Source organism: Ovis aries, chromosome 2 (assembly GCF_016772045.2).
Source record: "Ovis aries strain OAR_USU_Benz2616 breed Rambouillet chromosome 2, ARS-UI_Ramb_v3.0, whole genome shotgun sequence".
Lineage (NCBI taxonomy): Eukaryota > Metazoa > Chordata > Mammalia > Artiodactyla > Bovidae > Ovis > Ovis aries.
Window position 1 is genome coordinate 219,914,992 of NC_056055.1, and position 20,481 is coordinate 219,935,472.

The 20,481-nt window shown below is 54.0% G+C and overlaps 1 protein-coding gene across 14 annotated transcripts in view; it reads right to left on the reverse strand.

The window, feature by feature from the left end:
* Positions 1-1,115: 1,115 nt before the first annotated feature.
* TNS1 (tensin 1) overlaps positions 1,116-20,481 on the reverse strand; it is a 244,980-nt gene continuing 225,614 nt past the window's right edge. For all 14 annotated transcript variants that reach the window (XM_042244214.1, XM_042244212.1, XM_042244211.1 and 11 more), the window contains 10 exons: positions 18,511-19,577; positions 15,623-15,709; positions 14,423-14,554; positions 14,010-14,102; positions 12,997-13,074; positions 10,935-11,006; positions 10,514-10,682; positions 9,737-9,805; positions 9,207-9,239; positions 1,116-5,969 (listed from right to left, as the gene is read on the reverse strand). In XM_042244214.1, the coding sequence (XP_042100148.1) occupies positions 5,825-5,969; positions 9,207-9,239; positions 9,737-9,805; positions 10,514-10,682; positions 10,935-11,006; positions 12,997-13,074; positions 14,010-14,102; positions 14,423-14,554; positions 15,623-15,709; positions 18,511-19,577 (1,945 nt within the window). In that variant the 3' untranslated portion in view covers positions 1,116-5,824. The remainder of the gene's footprint in view (positions 5,970-9,206; positions 9,240-9,736; positions 9,806-10,513; positions 10,683-10,934; positions 11,007-12,996; positions 13,075-14,009; positions 14,103-14,422; positions 14,555-15,622; positions 15,710-18,510; positions 19,578-20,481) is intronic.

Here is a 20,481-nt window from a genome sequence, read left to right on the forward strand (position 1 = left end):
AAGGCACGTGGGCTCAGTAGTTGGGGCGTGTGGGCTTAGCTACCCCACAGCATGTGGAATCTCCCTGGACCAGGAATCGAGCCTGTGTCTCCTGCATTGGCAGGTGGATTCTTGACCAGTGAGCCACCGGGCAAGTCCTCCTCAGTAATTTTTTTTAATGTCAAGGAGTCCTTAGACCAAAGAGTTTGAGAAGGCTGCCATGTGTCGTGGTCCTCACTGTGCTGGCCACACGGGGGTCTCAGCACACACTCACCCAAATCAGCTCATCCAAGCTCAAATCAACTCAACAGGGACCTGCAGTTGATGTTCTGTAAGAGTCTCTGAGATCTCCCAAGGAGCGCTGCACCGTGCTAGCACGCCGCACTGCAAACCTTACGAATTGCAGAGAATTTACCCAGGACCACAAGGCTGGGTGTCAAAGTGAGATACACACCTGCTGTCTAGTTGGCAGCCAGAGGTTTTCCTAGCAGCCTCTGTTCCCCCATCCTCTGATAAACCTTGCCCCTTCAGGGACCAACACTGCCCCGTTCTCAGCCCCAGTGGTTCAGAAGGCTCCTGAGACAGTCAAACGACCCAGACCCAGTCGGAGAGGTTGGTTCAGAACTAGCTACGTGACCCAATCAGGGTCTATAAGCCAGTGAACATATGTCCCAAGTTGTCGTTGAAAACACTGGGAGAAAAGAGCTCTCTTTTCATTGGTAGGATGAAAGCCTGGGACCTCGAGGGGCCATATTCTAGAGCATCTGATGGTGCCACTCCTGAGACAGAGGTTGCCTGAGAATTAAGCCAAATTTGGAAACAAATTCCTGCTCCTACCATCTGAGCACCCGGATTCAGCTGTGCTTGGACTTCCTGATCATGCGTGCCGGCTAACACCTTTTTCCCCTTAAATCAATTTGAGTTGAGTTTCTCTTCTAGCTAAGAGTCTGAAAAACTCATTGTAATCAGACCCAAGACCTGGCTGGTGGGGAAGTTTTGGGAGAACTTGGGGTGAGTCGTCCCCCAGCAGAATCCCTGAAGCCCACCACAGGCCCGGAGCCTGGGTGGGACACTCTTGCCCACTGGAAGCGCAACAGAGCCCCTTTCCCAACAACAGAGCTAGTTAACAACACACAGATTTTTCTTTCACTTTATCATTTATAAAGCCATACAATGGATCGCAAAGAAATAGAGCAGCTGTACAGGAGTGAAACAGCTTCAGTGTACAATACATTCATATCCAGGATAAGTAGCGTACATCAGGGTTTATACAAGGTGACAGAGGTTACAGGCACAAAGATACAAAATAGAAAGTATATTTCCATCCATATAAATACACAGCCAGGGGGACGGGAGGATGCTGGGTTTTTCCCGCAGAGGGTCTGGGAGGCAGGGGCAGGAGTGGGGGTAAGGAATTCCTTACATCTGTTTTGAACGGCATGTCAGAGAGGAGGGAGGTGGGGAAGCAGCATGCCCGCACACACGTGCTCTCTCTCACAGACACGAACCACACGTGGGCACACGGGAGAGTCTCTGGCTGCCGAACACTGATTAGAAACAAAAGTGGGCTGTCCTTCTACAGTTAACCTTGCCGCTGGGAAGCGCCCAGGTGTGGGAAGTAGACAGAGGCCCTCCAACATTTCGGCCATCCGAGGACAGAGGCGCACCGCTGTGTGGCTGATCCCCATCGCCACTGACACTGAGAGTCCCCCGGTCGGGGGACCCTACAAGCCTCGCCTCCCGATTCCTCTCGCCTCCCGATTCCTCTCGCCACCGGGTGATAGTGAACTTGACATCCCATTGCCCACCACCTCCAACCCAACTCCTAAGTTCCCTAAAGAGACAAGCAAAATACGCGCACACACACACACCCACACTTGCACACACGCGCGCACACTTTCTGTGTTACCACTGGCCAGGGCACTCCAGTCTCAGGATGCCAGGGCCTGGACCCGGGTGAAGAGTGGCCCCGGGATGCTGCCCCCACAGCCTCTCCCAGGACCCCAAGGCTGGGGAGATGTAGATAGAAGCAGCAGGACGCCCTTAGAAAAGACATTGGCCCCCTTGATTCCCCCAGACTCTGAAGCTGGAAAAGACCAAAGCCGGGGAGAGGGCCCAGGAGACAGAGCTGGTGACAGTGCAGGAAAAGGGAGCAAAGACGGTGGTCTAGGTACAGACTCGTCCACAGACCCCTGGTGGTGTAGGGGGTCTGCCCAACCTCTGCTCGGCCCATCTGAGTGGGCAGAAGAATGCCCAGCTCATCTCCCTTCGGGGACCCCCTTTCAGAGAATCACATCTGTTCCACCAGCTCCCCCTTATAGTCATGCAACCACAGGGCCCCCACCTATCCTGTCTGTCTCTGACACACCCAGGGATCCCTCCAAACCCTGCCAGGGGAGAAGGAATCCTGGCAGTCCACAAGCATCTGGAACTGATGTGGGAGAACTGCCAATGAGGCCCTGGGTCAAAGGGCCTTTCCCAAATCTAGGACACAAAGTCTTTGTCCCTGGAACACCTGGCTGGAGGCGGGGCAGCCAGAACACCACGATTGCAGGGCAGGGGCATCGCTCACTCCTGGGGCTCCATCCAGCAGCCCCCTTCCTCCCCACTTCCCCTCTGAGGTCACCTCTCCTCCATTCCCATGCCCAGTCCTCCCCTCTGGCTCCATCTGGGAAGGGCCGCCTGAACCTGGCTGGGCCTCTGTCCCTGCTGAACAGGAGGGCTGTCACTTCCCTGCCCCACCCCCTCGCCCACCAGACACCATACAGGGCAGCTACGGCCTACTGCCTCAGGGGCCTGACTGCACAGCAAGATGCAGGTTGGGCCTGGGGCTGCAGCCCGAGCCTGCCTGGGGTCTCCATCCCTGCCTCCCAAGCTGACCAGGGCCTCCTGCCTAAGCCTCCCAGCCCCTTTCCCATCCCCCTCTCCCCAGCCCACTTTCAAGACCAGAAGAGGCGCTCTCCTGGCTGACGAACAGATTCAACAATAAACAGCAAGGAAGATTGAGGGGGAGGAGTGGGGAGAAAAAAGGATAAACATTTACACAATAATAACAATACTCATTAAAAGTGCTTTCTTTTAAAGGAAATCTTTGGCAAGAACATACTGCAATGCTATGGTGTGTGTGTGTGTGTGCGCGTGTGCATGTTGTGTGCACGTGTGCACATGTGCAGGGCGCACGGGCCTAACCTGTGAGACACGGAGGGTTACAGTGTCTTCCCAAGCGCTGTCTGACCCACACATGAGGCTGTGGTGGAGATTGGGGTAACCCTTCCCCATCGTTCTTCTGGACAGGCCACAGGCTAGGAAACTGGCTCCTTCCAGAAGCATGTGGGGCAGGGGGTGGATCAGCTTTCGAGCATCTCCTGGGGCCTTCCCCAGGAGTCGCACATGGTTCAGGCCTGAGTAGGGTGGGTCTGGCTGGTCGTGCCTGGTGGTGGGCTGCTGGTGGGCGGTGGAAAAGCGCGTGTGAGGAGTCTGACGCTCCCCCGGCCATCCAGACCAGGAGGAAACAGTCCCCGGGCAGTCCAGTGGGAGATTTACAAAGGAAGTAGGTGGGGATATTCTCTTCTGTCTGGGAAGAGAGTTGGGGTTAGGTAGGGAATGAAAGAGGGGAAATCGGGGTGTCTGGCTTGAAGGCCTCAGGGGGAGGAGCCCCTGGGATGAACCTCGGTCACCAAGAACAAGGTTTCCATCTTTGGAAAGTGGGGGGGAGTGCTCCCCGCCATCTTCAGATGCTCTCCTTTCCAACTCCCTGAAACAGAACGGCCACACAGATACAGCTTCTTGGAAAAGAAAAACCACAAGACGCACACGTCACCCACGCCCACCACGCGCACCCGTGTCCCTGCAGGCTCACGCACCTGCCCTTGCAAGGCCTGCAAGGAGGTGGGCAGCTCCCCCGGCGTCTCTGGGGTCTGACAGCCGGGCCTGGGCTTGCCAAAAATGAGAAGGGATGAAGGGGGTGAAACACGTGCACCCCCTCTCCGCTGAGCCCCCATCAGAGTCTAGGGAAGGCCAAGGCCTGGTCCAGGAGACCCCTGATTGCTCCAAGGATGAAGGTCCTGACCTTTCAGGCTTCGCTTAGAGTACAGAGAGGGATGGGGATTAGATTATGCTGGGGAGGCAACAAAGCAGTATGGGAGAATAATAAATACTTCTTGTCAATTTGCCTATTCTTTTTTTTTAACCTTTTCTTATATTTTATTAGCTTACAGATTCTGTCAGTATGTCTCACATATATATTATATATATTTATATATCAGTACAGTGCCTCTCTCTAGGGAACCCAGAGGCTTAAGAAGCTACTCAAGGATGGAGTCCTGGTGGATTTTTCCATACAGCTTAGAGTGCTTGGGTGGTGGTCAGGGGATTCCCAGTTGCCCAGCTGGACTCTTAGCACTTTGACCTAAATGTGTGCCTTCTGCCCTCTGGTCCATGGCAGCTGGGCTTTGGAGGAGAAACAAGGGAGAAGGGTGGGGAGCAAGGCTTTGGTATCAGAGCAGGCCATGCGGTATGCAGCGAGCAGCCCCCAGAGCTCTGGCCAGCTCCCCTGGACAGCCCAGCAAAATTAGACCCCCAAACCCTTACAGAGGGGGGCACAGGAACTACAGGGGTCTCCCCTGGGTCTCGCCAAGCAGGGCTTCTAGAAGCAGGTCCCGGGATGAGCCCCAACACGGGGATCCCACAGGACAGAACAGGGCAGGAAGGCTCGATCCCCAGCACCCTAAAGGCATCCTGAACACGGGGCACATCTGAGAATGGCTGATTTGGGACACAAAAGCCAAGAAGGGGCTGAGGACTGGGAGTGACGGGAGCCCCCTATCTGCCCCGAGGCTGGGCCACACACCTCAGGAAAGGCTCCCCAAGCTGGGCAGCCACCCTTCCTGAGGGGTCTCTTCCCCAAAGCCCTGGACACATCTGTCCTCATCTTCTCAAACCATCGCCCCAGCCTCCAGGTGCCGGCAGGTCAGAAGGAAGGACCCCACTCCGTGGGGGTCTCTGCTGAGGAGAAGGGGCTGGCGGCCCTGAAGGCTGTTAGGGCAGGTGCAGGGACCAGGAAATTCCATTATCTACAATGCAGGGTGCCTGAAGGGAAGGGGACTTACGCCTCCTTCTTGCTGCCCTGTTACCCCACCCCCGACTCTTTCTTTCTTTGGACGGTGTGCACATGTGTGTGCAAACACAGGGGACAAGTACACCTGTTTATAATTCTAGCTGAGAGGCAAACAGAAATCAGTGAGTGAGGATGTGGGCATGGCCATATATACACCCCTAAGCACACCCACAAACTGTACATCGGAGGCAGAGCAGAGAGACCTTAGGTGCCTGGGGTCTGAGATACTTTTAGAAGCAAAAGTTCTGCCATCGGACGTCCCATGCAGGCTCTTTTTGGTTTGGTGATCTACCCCAGAGGTGGCCAGAGAAAGATTCTCCACGGGATTTCTCCTTGTAAAGCAGTTGGGTTAAGGAGGAAGAGCTTTTCCATTTTCATTCAAAACGTGGGTCTCCAAGGAGATCAGTCCTGTCGCCCCCCCGAGGAGCTCCATCAGAGGGTGGAGGGGGACTTTGGTGGACCTGGTGAGTTTTGGAGGCTCTGGGGGTTTCGCAGTATCTGTCTCCCCAGGGGAATCTGAGTTATTCTCCTCCATCTCTTTCTTTCTTCCTCTCTCTCTCCCCTTCCCTGCTCAATTCACTTCCCTCTCCCCACATGACACTTTCTTCTCTCCTTCTCCAAAATGGCCCCAAGTCCTCCTTCTGGATTCAAGAATGGTCGGGATTTATAGGTCCCCTCCCCACACGCCCCATCCCAGCGGCCCTGGCCCCTGGCAAGGCCGGCGGGGGCTCATCTCCTCTGGCTGGCACTCAGCATGACCTTGGAGACAAAGCTGACGATGGCGGAGGCCGGCTGGCTGGGGTCAAGCTCAGCAAAGAGGTGGCAGGCGTTGTCCGTGGCGCTCCCTTGTTTCCGGGCCACAAAACCGAAGAGCCTGCAGGGGCAGGAGACAGGTGACAGGCGTGAGTGGGGAGCAGGAGGAGCCCCGGGCCTTGGCGAGGCACCCGGGGGAGCAGGCTCCTCTTCGCTCCCTTCCCCGTCTTTCCCCACCTCCCCGAGCACTGGGCACTGAGGATGATGCACACGAGAAACCCTCTCTTCCCTTCACCAGCAAGGAACCAGCACTGGAGATGGCACGTCACTTGTTCCAGCAGAAATTCCCCCTGGCGGGGGGTAGGCAAGAAGGAAGAGGCGCTGGAGGCAAACGAGCAATCAGACAGCAAGAGGTGGGGATGACGCCAAAAATAAAACGGAACATTCCTCAACCAGCTTCTCCAGGCCCGGCCCTGCCACACCCCTGGCCGACTGTTCTTACACACAACACATAAACAAAACGCCATCTGCCTGTCAAAGGGCTCGTCCTCAGACACCACACAGGTTTGGGGAGACCAAAGGACCAGAGGCCACGGTCCCCCACCACATATACACACGTACACACACACACACACACACACACTTTTCCTGTGCTCTAGAGAATGGGAAGGGGGCGGGCCCCCACACCTGTTCCCACACCCCGACTCCCCACACTGGGACTGGAGTGACCGAGCATTCTCTCTTTGCAAAACAGAGTTAAAAATATGAGCGCAGAGAACAGAATGTGAGCTCAAGTCCCCTCCCAGTCGGCACGTTGCTAATTCGAGCTGGATGGGGAAATCAGGACAGCTGGGGATTCCAATGGAAACCCCTCGCCCAGGACTGGACACAGCAGCTAAAATTAGCCAGGCTGGGTCTGGCTTGCCATCCCGTGCACACATGCACGTGTACACACACACACACACACACACACACACACACACACACACACACACACACACACACGGGGCTTCCCACAGCTTTGCTCTTCCCAAATGTGTTTCAGGGGTTGAATCGACCCAGTCAGCTCAGCTCAGCTCTGCACAGGAGGCAGGGAAGGTTGGGCCTGTGGACCACACCCAGAGCCTCTTCCCCAGCCTTGCAGCAGTTGGGGGGTGGGGGGCGTCCTCAGTGCAGTGGAGGGAGCCGAGGACAGAGGGCTCCGAGCTGCCCGCATGACAGCGAGCCAACCCCAGCTCGCTTCTGCCAAGATGAGAGCCAGTCAACCTCTCAGGCCTGAACACTGCCCGCCTGCCCTCCCCTGGTGTTTATTTAAGCTCCATAGGTCCCTGGGCCAGCTCAACTGTAGGCCAAGCTCTTTCTCTGCTTGGAGGAGTGGATGCAGGCAAGAAACCTCAGCCCCAAGGGCAGAGAGGAGCATGACAAGCACCCGAGAGGAAGCACCTCCTTAAATGCGGGGCCTGGGGCATCTCACTGGCCTCACCCTGGTCCAGCCCTGAGCTCTCCTGGGCCTCAGCCAGGGTGAGTCATAAGGAAGCTCCACACAAAACCTGCTTTTAAATAAGTAATTTCCAGACCTGGGACCAACCTGCTTCAGTCCCTGACCCATCTCCCACTCGCAGGGCCTGGCGGTGAGTAAGGATAAGACCCTTGAAACAGAGAGCTCTGGCCTCCTTACTGGCAGAAGGGACTCAGAGACCGTAATAACTCTGAGAGTCTCAGAGGCGGATGAGACAGAAGGGTGGCAAGCTTCAAGAGGAACTGGACACCGGGGCCTCCTTGCAGCTGTATGTGACCATGGGCCAGGAGAGGTTTCCTCCATCCCTCACAGCCCCTCTGGACACCCCCAGAGGGAGATCCATCATGCCAATGCTGGTCAGTTCTACTCATCCGGACCATGGTGGCCTCACTGGGCCTCCTCCTCACTCTCCATCTCTCTGCCTCCATCTTTTCATTTCTTTCTTTATGCAGTAGACACAGTCCTGCCCTCAGGAGCCCGCAGTCTGGTGGCTTCCCTTTCCCATCACCATGAAATCAGCTCTCTCCTACCTGCTGCACCCATTTCCACCTGTCTTATAAGACCTGTTTTTAAATACAGGTTCTTTCCCCAGGTGGCGCTGGTGGTAAAAGAACCCATCTGCCAATACAGGAGGCAGGAGATATAAGAGACATGAGTTCAGTCCCTGGGTTGGGAAGATCCCCTGGAGGCGAGCATGGCAACCCACTCCAGTATTCTTGCTGGAGAATCCCATGGACAGAGGAACCTGGCAGGGCACAGTCCATAGGGTCTCACAGAGTCGGACACGACCAAGCTACTACCACTTTTCCCCAAATCTCTCCCTGCCTGGAAGCACTCTGCCTCATGATACCACAGATGTGAGCTGTCCCCTCCTGACACGCTTCATTCAGCAGTGGTTGTAATTTTCTTTTTTCAACAGTGAAAGTTTCCCTTCTCTAAAGCCAATCTCATATGCAGTCTGGATATGTAAAGGCGACAACAGTATTTATGACAGTAGATGTAACAATTCAACAGCGTAACATGGACCTATGATAAAATCGATCAGGAAAAATGGGGCTGTCTGGATATGCCTGACAAAGTACAAGGTGGAATTATAGACCTCTTTGAGTCTTATGTCAGCTTTAGTAGCCAGCTTATTTCCATGTTTTGTTTTGTTTTACTGAGAAAAACTCTGATTCATGCTGATAAATAACCATAAATCACAGCAGGGTTTTTCCTCCCCTCAAGCAGCCCAGTTACACCCAAGGAACCTAGGGTTTGAAAATCGCCGCAGCACCTTAGCCTGTTTATACGCTTCTCTCATCTACCGCGCCAACGTCAGGCACCCAAGGGCAGAGCTGGCCTGAATTTTCCTAGGGCTGAGTTCCCTGGAAGCACTTACAAATGCTGAAATGGATGGAAAATTAACCAAAGGGCCACAAGGCTATCCCTGGAATTCTGGAAGGAATTCAGACCTCCCGGACTCGTGCGGTCCAATGAGGAGGCCGAGTCCACCAGGAAAGCGGGAATGGGAGTCAAGGAAGCCAGGATTGCGGCAGAGGAGATCATTTAAACAACCCCTGCCCCACTGCCGTCACCTCCCAATAAAACTCTGGGTTTTCGATTCCCTTCCTCAGCCCCTGATGGTCTGGTTCTGGGAGCAGGACGGGGACAAGGCGGGAGGCTGGGCCTTCAGCCCCAGGCAGGAGGACACAAACCTGGCTGCCTGGGCCAGCTTTTCTCCAGAGCCATCTTTTGCTTGCCCCCTGGTCCTGGAGTTTAACCTGCTCCCACACCCACCGCCCCCTGAGCCAGGGAGCACAACAACCAGCCAGCCGAGTCGGGGAGAAGGACACTTACTTGGCAGGGGCACCTCCCTCCGTCTTCGTCCACCTAGGGAGAGAAAGAGGACACAGCGTAAACCACCACATCCCCCTCAGAGCCCAGCCCCAGCGCCCAGACCCCTGGGAAAGAGGGAGCCCCGGTGCCGGGGACCAGGGTCCCTAAAGACGACACAGGGAGGGTGTTCACGTGGAGCGATGGAGCGAGCACTGAGGCCCGCTTCCCAGGGAGCTGTCCCCAGCACGGAGAGGGAGGCGGCTCCAAGTCAGCGGGGTGGAAGCAGGCATTTGAGTCCCCAGGAGGGCCTTCAAATTTGTGGGGGGAAATGTGAAAAGACGCCAACACAGCCACGCCACTCACGGTCCCACAGACATGGGCAGATCTCCAAGCTGAGACAAGAATGCACACCCTCACACTTGCAGCACACACGAGTGCATACCCACACATGTGCACACACTCACCCGTGCACACACACACGGATGCGCACACACACAGACTCCCAGGGTTGGAGAGATGGCTGGGAGGGCCAGTGTCCACAAGAGACTTACTTCCTCTCCTGTGGATCCAGGTCACAGAAGGTCACAGTGTTGAGGGGGTAGTGTCGCCTGAAGAAGAGCCTGTGGCACACGCAACAGAAAAACAGTAAGCGCAGAAGTGACTGCTCTCCCCCACCCCCCACCGCAGGCCAGGCCACCACCTGTGGCTGTCACAGGCCGACACAACCTCTCCCTGATGAGCACGATGGCCTGGGCGACTCCCCTTGGGGACATAAAGCAATGCACAGGGACAGAGATGTGTCATAGAAACGTGTCCCAAACGCTAGAGACTAGGAAAAGAAGGAAGAAACTGGCCTTGAGGAATGAGAAATGGGGGGACCCCGGAGGAGGAAGAAAAGGACCTGGGGCAAAAACATGAGAGAAAAGGTCTCTGCTCCAGAAAGCAGGGACTTTTACCAGTTGTGTTTATAGCTATACAGCCAATGCAGGCATGTTTGTAGAAGGAAGGAAGAATGGATGGGTGAATGGATGAACAGACGGACGAATGGACAGAGGGAGAAAAATGATGAGGGGAAAATGGGTGGGGAAGATGGAGGCAGGATGAACGGATGCAGAAATGGATAGATCAGTTAGTGAGTGGGTGAGCGAGTAGATGGATGGGCGGGCAGACAGACGGATGGGTGGATGAGTGGATGGGTAAGTGGATGGGTGGGTGGTTAGATAGGCAGAAGGGATGAATCAGCTGGTGAGCAGGTTGGTACATGTGTGGATAGACGGGTCACAAGGCAGTGGGGTTGCCCAATACAGAAGCAAGTAGAAGAGTCTTACTTTCTCTGGTTGTCAGTCAGTGTAATTCCCTGGGCAGAAACTTTGAAGTGAACGATGGTGGCAGCTGGTGTGGGGTCAGCAGCCAGGGTCTCAGAAGTGGCTTTGGAGATGGCCTGTGGCCCAGTGAGTGACTCCATGTCCACAGAGTTGACGAAGAGCACGTTGCAGGCTGGGAAAACACCCACCCAAGGAGGAGTCATGGGGGCCGGAGTGGGTGGGGGCCATCCCCAGGTCCTCTTTTCAGGGAGAAGGCAGCAGATGAATTTCAGGCCAGCCTTGGACCAAGGCATCGCACACAGAAATGTGGTCTGCCTGGTGACCTCTGGGTCTGGGAGAGACATCCAGCCTTCACCTGCAGGAGGGTCCAGGACCAGGGGGAGGAAAGGTCTGGGCAGGGATCCCGTCTGGGGTGCTCACTCACCTGCCCCTTGCTTCAGCAGGTCACTGGTTGAATTGGCAGGGCCCGAGCTATCTTTCGATTCATCTGTGGGGTCTGAGACAAAAATTTAATTCAGCTGGTAATTAAAACCCCAGAGCTGGAAAGAAGCACAGGGTTGGCCAAGCCTCAGGCTAGCTCTGCAAATACTTCGCGCAACAGATACTGCTTCTCATAACCAGCCTTGCCAGTCGGCACGTGTGTCCAGTTTGAACGTGCAGCAATTGCTCTAAGAATTCAGTACCCTGGTTGGGAGCTCTGGGGTCCCACAGAACCAGGTTCAGGCAATTATCAGCTATCTACAAAACAGAGGTGAAGAGGAGAATACCCACTCATTGGATTTTTGAGATGCTCCATAAACGGTGTTAGTCCCTAATTAACAAAAAGCAAGCCTTCAAGTGGCCATTGATACGGTTGTTTTGCATCAACATGTGTCTGTGTAGACTAGTAAACACTCTAATTCATTAAACCACAAGACAGCACAACTATAATTCCAACAGTAATAAGAGCTGAGCACGGTGGCGCTAGTGGTAAAGAACCTGCCTGCCAAGGCAGGGGGCATAAGAGATGGGAGTTCAAGCCCTGGGTCACGAAGATCCCGTGGAGGAGGGCATGGCAACCCACTCCAGTATTCTTGCCTGGAGAATCCCATGCACAGAGGAGCCTGGTGGGCTACAGTCCATAGGGCTGCAAAGAGTCCAACACAACTGAAGCAACTTAGCACACAGTTTATGCCAGCATTTCCTAGACTTTGGTATACAGGTTTGTTAAAACATGCATTTCTGGGCCCCACCCCAGAGTTTCTAATTAGCTGGAGCTCGAGAATATCTACATTTTTAAACAAGTTCCCAGGGGTGCTGATGCTGCTTCTCTGGGGACCGTATTATGAGAACCACTGGTTTATATGATGTAAATAAATAGCAGTTATATAATTGTTAGGTTACTTTGGTAAATTCCTTAGAAATACAATTTAATTAGTGTCTAAATCATGTGGTTAATGGAGCTATTTAAACAATATTTGAACTTTTAAGTTAATAACAGTAGTCAATTATCATTAATAATTCAATGAATTGGATTCGATACACAGAAATTGCCAAATAATACTGGAGATTTTAAGTGTGGACATAACCCCAGGAGCTCCAAGAGAGACTGAAAGCAAGTCCCAGACACAATTCTGAATATTCCATTATTGGACAGAAAGCATGGGGAGCAGACACCCCAGTTCCTGGTTCCTGGAGCTCAAGTTCGTGACCAGGCATATTCCTTTCCCCTCGTGGGAGCCCCATGTACCTGGGGCTGCACGAAGGATGGCTGTGTCACTGAAGAGTTTGGGGTGTCCACTGGCCCTCCTCCAAGGATGAGGCACCTCTCTGAGAGAAACTAAAAATCTCCTTCGCCAGCCCCAGTGTCACTCAAGTTCTCAGCCTGTATGTCTGGAGACTCTTGGGTTCCATGTTTACGTCCCACAGTCAAGAGAGCTGACTCCTCCCATCAGCCCCACGTCCCTCCTGGCCACGCAAACCAAAAACTTCAAGGACATCTTAGGTTTTCTGTTTCCTTCCAAAGCCACACACAGTGCAGCCACCTCTTCCTCTAAGCGATCCCTCGAGTGTACATTTCCGTCTCCACTCAGACACCTGGACGCCCCATGGCCTACCTCTGCCTTCCCCTCCCCCTTCCCTCGACCCTGCCCACTGACGCCCATCTCCTCCGCCCGACTCGGTCCTCCCTCAGTGGCTGTTTCCTGCTTCTAGCGCCTCCCCTGAGATGAGGCTTACTTCTGAGGACACAGGGATGAATTCTTAAAACCTCCAGAGAATTTTCCAGAACAATCTGGCAAGTCAATTATGTATGTTTCTGGAATTAAGCTTTTAAGTGAACTTTTTCTTCTTTTTTTATTAGAAAAAATAAAGCAGAGAATGGTTTCAAGTTTCCCCAGATTGGCAGCATGACCCGTTTCCTCCAAGCCTGGCCCACGTTCTGGAGCAGCTGGCTGGGGGCTGAGACACAGAGGAGGCAAGGAGGGCGAGGAGTCTCGGGTTCCTACCTCGGTTTGGAATGACCAGCTTGCAGGGCAGGGCCAGCGGGATGATGGAGTGCTGGTAGACCAGGGCAGACAGAGATCCTGCAGAGAGAGAGCCCGGCAGCGGCAGTGTTATTGGGAGCAGATTGCGGGCACTGGGAGGATCAGTCCACCCACCCCATCCCACCATCCATAATCTTCCACTCCTTTACTACCTCTCCCTCATGCTACCCACAAAGCTGAAACTTCACCCTCTCTTGGTTAGCAAGATCCAAGGGGGACGATTCTAAAGGCTCACTCTGGGCATCAGAAGGGTACCCTACAGCTTTCCTTTATTGACAGCTACACCCAGCATCTCTCCTATGCCCCTGCTGCTGCCAGGGCTCCTTCTCAGGAGTGTAGCAGAAGTGTCAGAGAATGGCGGGATCAAATCCACATTGAGGAACTTATAAGAGGTGTGTCCCTGGTAAGTCTAACTCCAACGAACCTCAGTTTCCTCGTGTGTAAAATGGGACCGTGACACCTACTGCACAGGATGGTCAGGAGAGCGGAAGTGGTATAAAGTACCTAAGGTGGCTTTCAGCTTCCCAGGTGGCACTAGTGGTGAAGAACCCGCCTGCCAATGCAGGGGACATAAGTGACGCAGGTTCGATCCCTGGGTTGGGAAGATCCCCTGGAGGAAGGCGTGCAGCCCACTCCAGTATTCTTGCCTGGAGAATCCCATAGAGAGAAGAGCCTGACAGGCTACAGTCCATGGGGTCACAAGAGTTGGACACAACTGAAGCGACTTAGCATGAATCATGGCTTTCACATAGCAGCCTTTGTTATAGCTGTTATTCCACTGATCACAGTAACAGGTCCCCGTGGGGCAGGACAAAAATAGAAAGGAATCTGGCAGAGGGAAGGCACCACAGCGCAGAGGAAGGGAGTCACAGTGCATTTCCCTGCTGCGTCTATGACAAGGGCGGCAAGAGAAGCTGCATCAGGGAAGCCGGGACAGGCCTGAGACAGCGGGGACGGAGGCGGGGATGGCTCACCAAAGTTTGGCTCGTTGGGGCAGCCCTTGAGCTTGACTCCTCTGGGGCCGGTCTCTATCAGGAAATGCCTCACGAGCTCGTGGGTCATGTCCCCTGGGACAAAGAGGAAGAAATGCGGATAGGTCACTGCTCATGGCATGCCCCCTACCACCTCCCAGCACCACTTCCCAGCTTCTCCAGGGAGTGAGGCTGTGATGGAGAAAGGTTCACAGCGATAACATGGCCAGAGCCCTATTTCTGAAGAGTCCAACTAGCAGGGACCAGCTCCCATGAGAACTAAAAGACCTGCACACCCCATCCTACCCGGCCCACCGCCCACATCCCTACCCCCAACCCTGGTCCTTCTAACAGATCAGGACCTAAAGAGACTGCAGGGAACCCCCTGGTCCTGAGCCCCGCTGGACAAGCTTTACCTTTTTTATTCTGCTGCATGATGGTCGGAGGGGGCGAAGACACCTTCATAGCCAGCCCATACGCTCCTCGGAAGGAGTGGCTGTCACGGATGATGAAAGCCCCTGGCTCCTGGTCCTTAAGGAGGGCAATGGCTAAATCAGGAGAGAAGAGGAAATGAGAAACTGATGCACTGGTTTCACCAATTCAGTGGACATGAACTTGGGCAAAGTCTGGGAGATGGTAAGGGACAGGGAGGCCTAGTGTGCTGCAGTCCATGTCGCAAAGTGACTGAACAACAGCAACTTCACTTAAGTCTTATCAGGCCTTGAATCTCATTCTTTCTCAGATGAGAGGAGAGTCCCTAAAGTTAAAATGTAAACACTCCTAAGGGTCCTCCTACACTAGAGTCAGCAAAAAATTTTCTGTAAAGAGCCAGACAGTGAATATTTCAGGCTTTGCAGGCCACACAGTGCTGGCTGCAACTATTCATGGCTGCCACCACAGCACAGAAGCAGCCCAGACAGTGAGTAGCCGATAGATGGGGCTTCCCTAACGACCCAGCGGGTAAAGAATCCACTTGCAACATAGGAGACCTGGGTTCGATCCCCGGGCTGGGAAGATCCCCTGGAGGAGGAAATGGCAGCCCACTCCAGGATTCTGGCCTGGAAAATCCATGGACAAAGGAGCCTAGTGGGCTACAGTCCATAGGGTTGCAAAGAGTCTGACATGACTGAATGTCTGAGCATAGGATGTTGCAAGAATACTGTTTATGGAAACAAGCAGCAGCCTGGATCTGATCTGTGGCAGGAAGTCACCTTGCCCTACATCCACACGGACTTTTCATAGGAGCTGATGCCTCTCATCTCCATCTGCATAGCCCCAACCACGTTTTTCCATAAAATGTGCAGAAATCTCCCACAGCATGCAGATGGAGGGCTAAGGTTCCATATGATCCAGCCAGCCTTTTCATTTTGCCCTGGAAAATCAAGACTTTGCCGCTTTCAAGGAACCAGCTACAACCACGGCTCCTGCTCCCTGCCCTTGGCCTTGGGAAGGTGCCTCCTACTGTCTAACCTTGGGGCCAGTTCCTCTCTGTGACCACCACCCACTGCAGAGAGGAGTGAGTCTGCTTATGTCCCTTGCCCAGGGAAGACAAGGTGGGCAGCAGCCGGTGTGACCTCGGATGGAGCCCAGGACCTTCAGTATCGCCCAGCACTCACCCTGTTCTCTGGAGATCTCAGGCTTGTACCAATACTTGGAAGTGTCTTGGACAAACTTCACTTTAGCCCGCGTCTCAGGACTATTGTCTAAAGAAGGAGAGGACAGGAGGTATTATGAGTCTCCATCTCTATCCCCCCAAAAAAGATGATAGAATCCTAACCCCCAGGACCTGTGAATGGAACTTTATTTGGAAATAGTCTTTGCAGATGTAACCAAGTTAAAGTGCAGTCATGCCGGATTAAAGTGGACCCCAATCCAATATGAGTTATGTCCTCATAAAAAAAGAGGAAGGAAGACAAAGGGGACAGCATCATGGGAAGATGGAGGAAGAGACTTGGGGAGATGTGTCTACAAGCCAAGGAACCCCAGGACTGCCAGCCCCCATGAGGAGCAAAGAGAAAAGCCTGGACCAGAGTCTCCCTCAGGGTCTCCAGATGGAGCCAGTCCTGCCAACACCCTGACTTTAGACTTCCCAGCCTTCCCAGCTCAGCTACATCGACAGAATCGACTTGTGCTGTCTTAAGTCACCACGTTTGTGGTCCTCTGTCCTGGCTGACCTAGGAAACTAACACAGGAAGATGATCTGCTCAGACCTCATCAGAGCATTGCTGCAAGGGGCCTCAAGCTGCTTTCTCATCCTCCCCCATCTCCCAACAGCCACTGTGGGTCACACAGCTGTCCTCCTGCTGAAAAGCCTGAACAGCATCTTCCCCCAGCCAGCGGGAGTCCTACTCCAGCCCACCTAGCCCTTTCTCTAGCAGAGTCAGACTAAATCCTTCCTGAAGCTTCTCTCCCACCTTCTAGTCCCTTTCTCCATGGGCTCAATTTCTCCACTTCATCGTAACAACCTTGAGGATGAGAGCAGAAAAACACATTTCTGTCCACTTTCCCCAAGCTCCTCCTCATTCCCCATATGGAAAATCTCATTTAGAACAAAATGATCACTCCTGTCCTGCCTGGGATAAATAGGGGAAGGGTTGGCCTGGAACTAAGAAGCTGTCTACCGAGTGTCATGCACCCCACTTCTCTGGTAGACATTCCCCACGCCAGACCCTTTGCAGACTACAGATGATTTCATAGGATGTTCTGGAGAGAGAGCATCATATCCAACTGCTAAACTTTACAAGTGAGGAATGTGAGGTTCCTGGAAGGGGAGCAACTTGCCCAAGTCACATAGACGGTTCATAAGAGGTTTTTGTTAGATGTTTCCAGGTAAGAAGACACAACAGCCAGTTCAGGTCAGCTACATCGTATCTTCCTGGCTGGGAATAAGGAAATGTGGGACTCTCTCCAACCTCTTCCTTCATTTTCTGACAGCAAAGGAAACAAAAGGGAGGCTGGGGGAAGAGGGAAAAAAGGAATATTCCAGATCTGTAGGTTTCCTCTCCTTTCTCTAGGGAGGGGCTGAAGCAGAGGACCCTGTGCTCACAGTGCTATAAAAAGTTCAGGGCACAGACCAGAGATGAGGGCTGGGCTGTGTGTCCAGTCAATTTACCTTGTTATTTACATTCTGTTAGGCTTCTGGGATCTGTCTCTGGAGGACAGCAGGGGGAAGGTCAGCTCCTTTTCCTGGCAGCTGTGCACAGAGCAGGGCCTCTGGGCTAGGCAGCTGGGCCCCACAGCTCTGCGAGCTGCCTCTCTCTGCTCCAGAGTCCCAGGCCCCAGGGTTGCTGCTGCCTGTCTAATGAGCTGTCAGAGGCGGCTGCAGCCCCATGTGCCTTCCTGTGTTGACTCCCATGGCTATTTTAAGCAAGGAAGATGGTGGGAAACAGGAAATGTCCCAACTACTAGAAGTTTTGCATCCTCCAAGAGCTGGAGCTGGGAACCAGATGTCTCTGGTGGGCAGCAGGAAGCAAGGTCGTGCAGTGTCACTTGGCAGGCTCAGGGCAGGACCTGGGAGCGGCACACTGAGATTCGGCAGCTGGGGCCCATCCCAGGCTGCCTGCTGCATTCTACATCTTCCTCGAATGCCCCAGGACTCTGGGGTCACTCTGGATAAAGTCAGACTGGAGGTCTGGCTGAAAAGATGCAGATCAGCTGAAGCCTTGACCTTTTCATTTAGATAACAAGCCCTCTAAGTGGCGGCTAAAGATGCCCAGTTCTGGTGATAAGTGAAGAATTCAGTGTGTAAACCTGCATGGGCTTCTGTTAAGCCGAGCTGGTAGAAATGAGACTCCAGTAAAAATGCTTAACCCTTGGCCTTTTCCCATATCTCATCTGGCTGCCAAATCTATTATTAGTGATGGGTGCAAAGTGGGGATCAAAGTGGTGGGAACAGTGCTATGGGCTGGCAAAAAGTGGGGCGGGGGGCGGGTGGTCCAGGCTTGGAAGCCATATTTTCAAGGATACACTAAATTACAGAAACTATCAAGTCAAGGCAGTAAGACAGCTCCAGTTGGGTTTTAAGAGCACATGTTTTAGGGTCATAAGGGTCTGGATGCTAAACCATTTATTAACTGTGGGACCCTGGACAAATGATTGAACCTCTCCAGGCCTCACTTTGCTCATGTGTAAAATGGAGGTACTAATACCTACTTTGCTAGGTGGCCATGAGAACTGACAAGATAGACCATGGCTCAGAGCCTGGTACAGAGCGTGTGTTCAGCCAGGGGTGGTGGCTGTGAAGATGCTGATGATAATCAGAACAGCAGGGCCATCGTAGGCATCGTCACATCCACATCCCCATCCCTGCCCCCAACAGCTGCCACAACTACAACACATCGGTTCTGAGCACAACTCCAACTCCTGTGACACGGCTAACGCACCTGAGGACCCGAAGTCAGTGAGCCGCCCAAGGCTGCCTGCCAAGGAGATGTCAGAACAGAGACCAGGACAGAGTGCCTGGCGTCATCTGCCAGCAAGAGAGGTGGAGGGGAAGGAGGCGCACCTGGCATGGAGTACTTGGAGAAGTCGGGCAGAGTGTGGGAGAAGGACACAGTGCTGCCCCCGCTGGGACTGGACATGCCACTGGCGACTGGCGAGGAGGACACCTTCCCGTTGACGGTGGCGTAGTTGGGGAGGCTGCCCGCTCGGTCACCCATGGACATCCTCCGCTTCTCCGGCAAGGCCGGGGTGGGGCTCCCTTGTCGGAAAGCCGCCGAGTCCGGCGAGGGGGAGGTGGTGGGGCTGCTCAGGCCAGGGTAGTAGGCGGGGGACACAGGGAAGGAGGGCGTGGAAGGAGCCTGGTAGCCCGAGGCGCTGCTCTGCCGGGACAGCGTGGGTCTCCGGTCCTCAGGGGTGGAGTAGCCACCGTAGGGAACGTGCCGGTCCAAGCTGGGGCTGCCGGGAACCACAGATCCAGACCCTCCCAAGTGACGGCCCAGGCTGGGGCTTCCGGGGCTGGCTACTGCGTTGCCATGGAGATTGGAGGCCAGGGCGCCTGGGTGGGCCCCGGGGTGCCGGCCCAGGCTGGGGCTCCCAGGAGCGGTGACCACGTTGCCATGGAGGTTGGAAACCTGGTGGGCCGCAGGGTGGCGACCCAGACTGGGGCTTCCCGGAGTGGTCGCTGCGCTGCTCTGTGGGCTGGAGCCCGCATTAACATGGAAACCGGTTCCCAGCGGACCCGTCACCTGGCGGTGGCTCATACTGGGGCTGCTGGGGGCAGCTAGGCTGGGGTTCACAGCCCGACGGCCAAAGCCAGGGCTGGGGGGCGTGTTGGTGCCCACTGTCCTGTGCCGTGCCTGGGGGCTCCCAGGCACCGTGTGGACACCGGCCACACTGAACTGAGCCCGGGCCTGGCCTTCTGGGGAGCTGAACTGCTGCAGTGAGTAGTCGGGGCTGCTGTAGCTGCTGCCCGCGGCTGGGAGAGGAGAAGAGCTCTGGTAGTTTCTCTGAGCCGAAGGGCTCGGCTGGCCCAGGCTGCTGGAGCGGAAGCCAGAATCCAGCAGAGGCTGGGTAGGTGTTCGTGCGCCCTGGTCGCTGCTCTCCCCGGATGGGAAACTCCCCACTGAAGTGCTACAGAGAGAGAGAGAGACATGGGCAGGTCGGAAGTCAGCAGGTGGCATTTAATGAAGGACAGGCTTCCAGTGAAGCTTCAGCCCTCCCTCCAACCACTTTGTTGTCCAGTCATTCAATCATAACTGACTCTTTACAACTGCATGGACTGCAGCAAGACAAGCTTCCCTGTCCTTAGCTCCTCTCGCATGAACAGAAAAGTCAAGGCTTTTGAACGTCACCCTACATTCAAGATGTCAGAAGATGTGACTGAGACTCACAGAGGTTAAGCAATAGGCTCACAGCCACACTGCTCACAAAAGACCAGGATCTCAACTCAGCAGTGTCGGATTCCAAAGCTCTCATTCCCTCAAGCATCACACTGACTGCCCAACCACAAGTCAGAAAAAGATCTCTGCTATTAAAACTGAAGGTGGCTGTCCTGTTGCCCCCTCCAGCATCACAGAAACTGAACACTGGAGAGGGAGTTAAACCACTTGGGCCCTGGTCCTCCTGGAAGCATCTTCCCCTGACTCATTTTCCCCAGGTGAGTTGGCATTTACACGCTGAGAGTGTAACTGAGCATCCATTCCTGGGTAGCTCCAAAAAAAAAAAAAAAAGATGAAGTCTCATAGCAGGAGATTTCAGCTCATTATAGGATCTGCTTTCTAGCCATTGGATCTGGCCACTAATGGAGCAGGCTGCATTACATGGTAATGAGACTCCCATCATTAGAAGCATTTAAGCAGAGGCTGACCAACCTCTTGATTTGAATGCTGTGGAGGAAATTTCCTCCACTGGGAGGTTAGATTAAATGAGCTCAGAAGTCGCTCTCAATTCTAAGACTGACGAAATTCAGTTCAGAGGACACTGTACCTGGGAGAATGGCCACAAAGGTTCTCCTCTGAAATTAAGTACAAGTCCA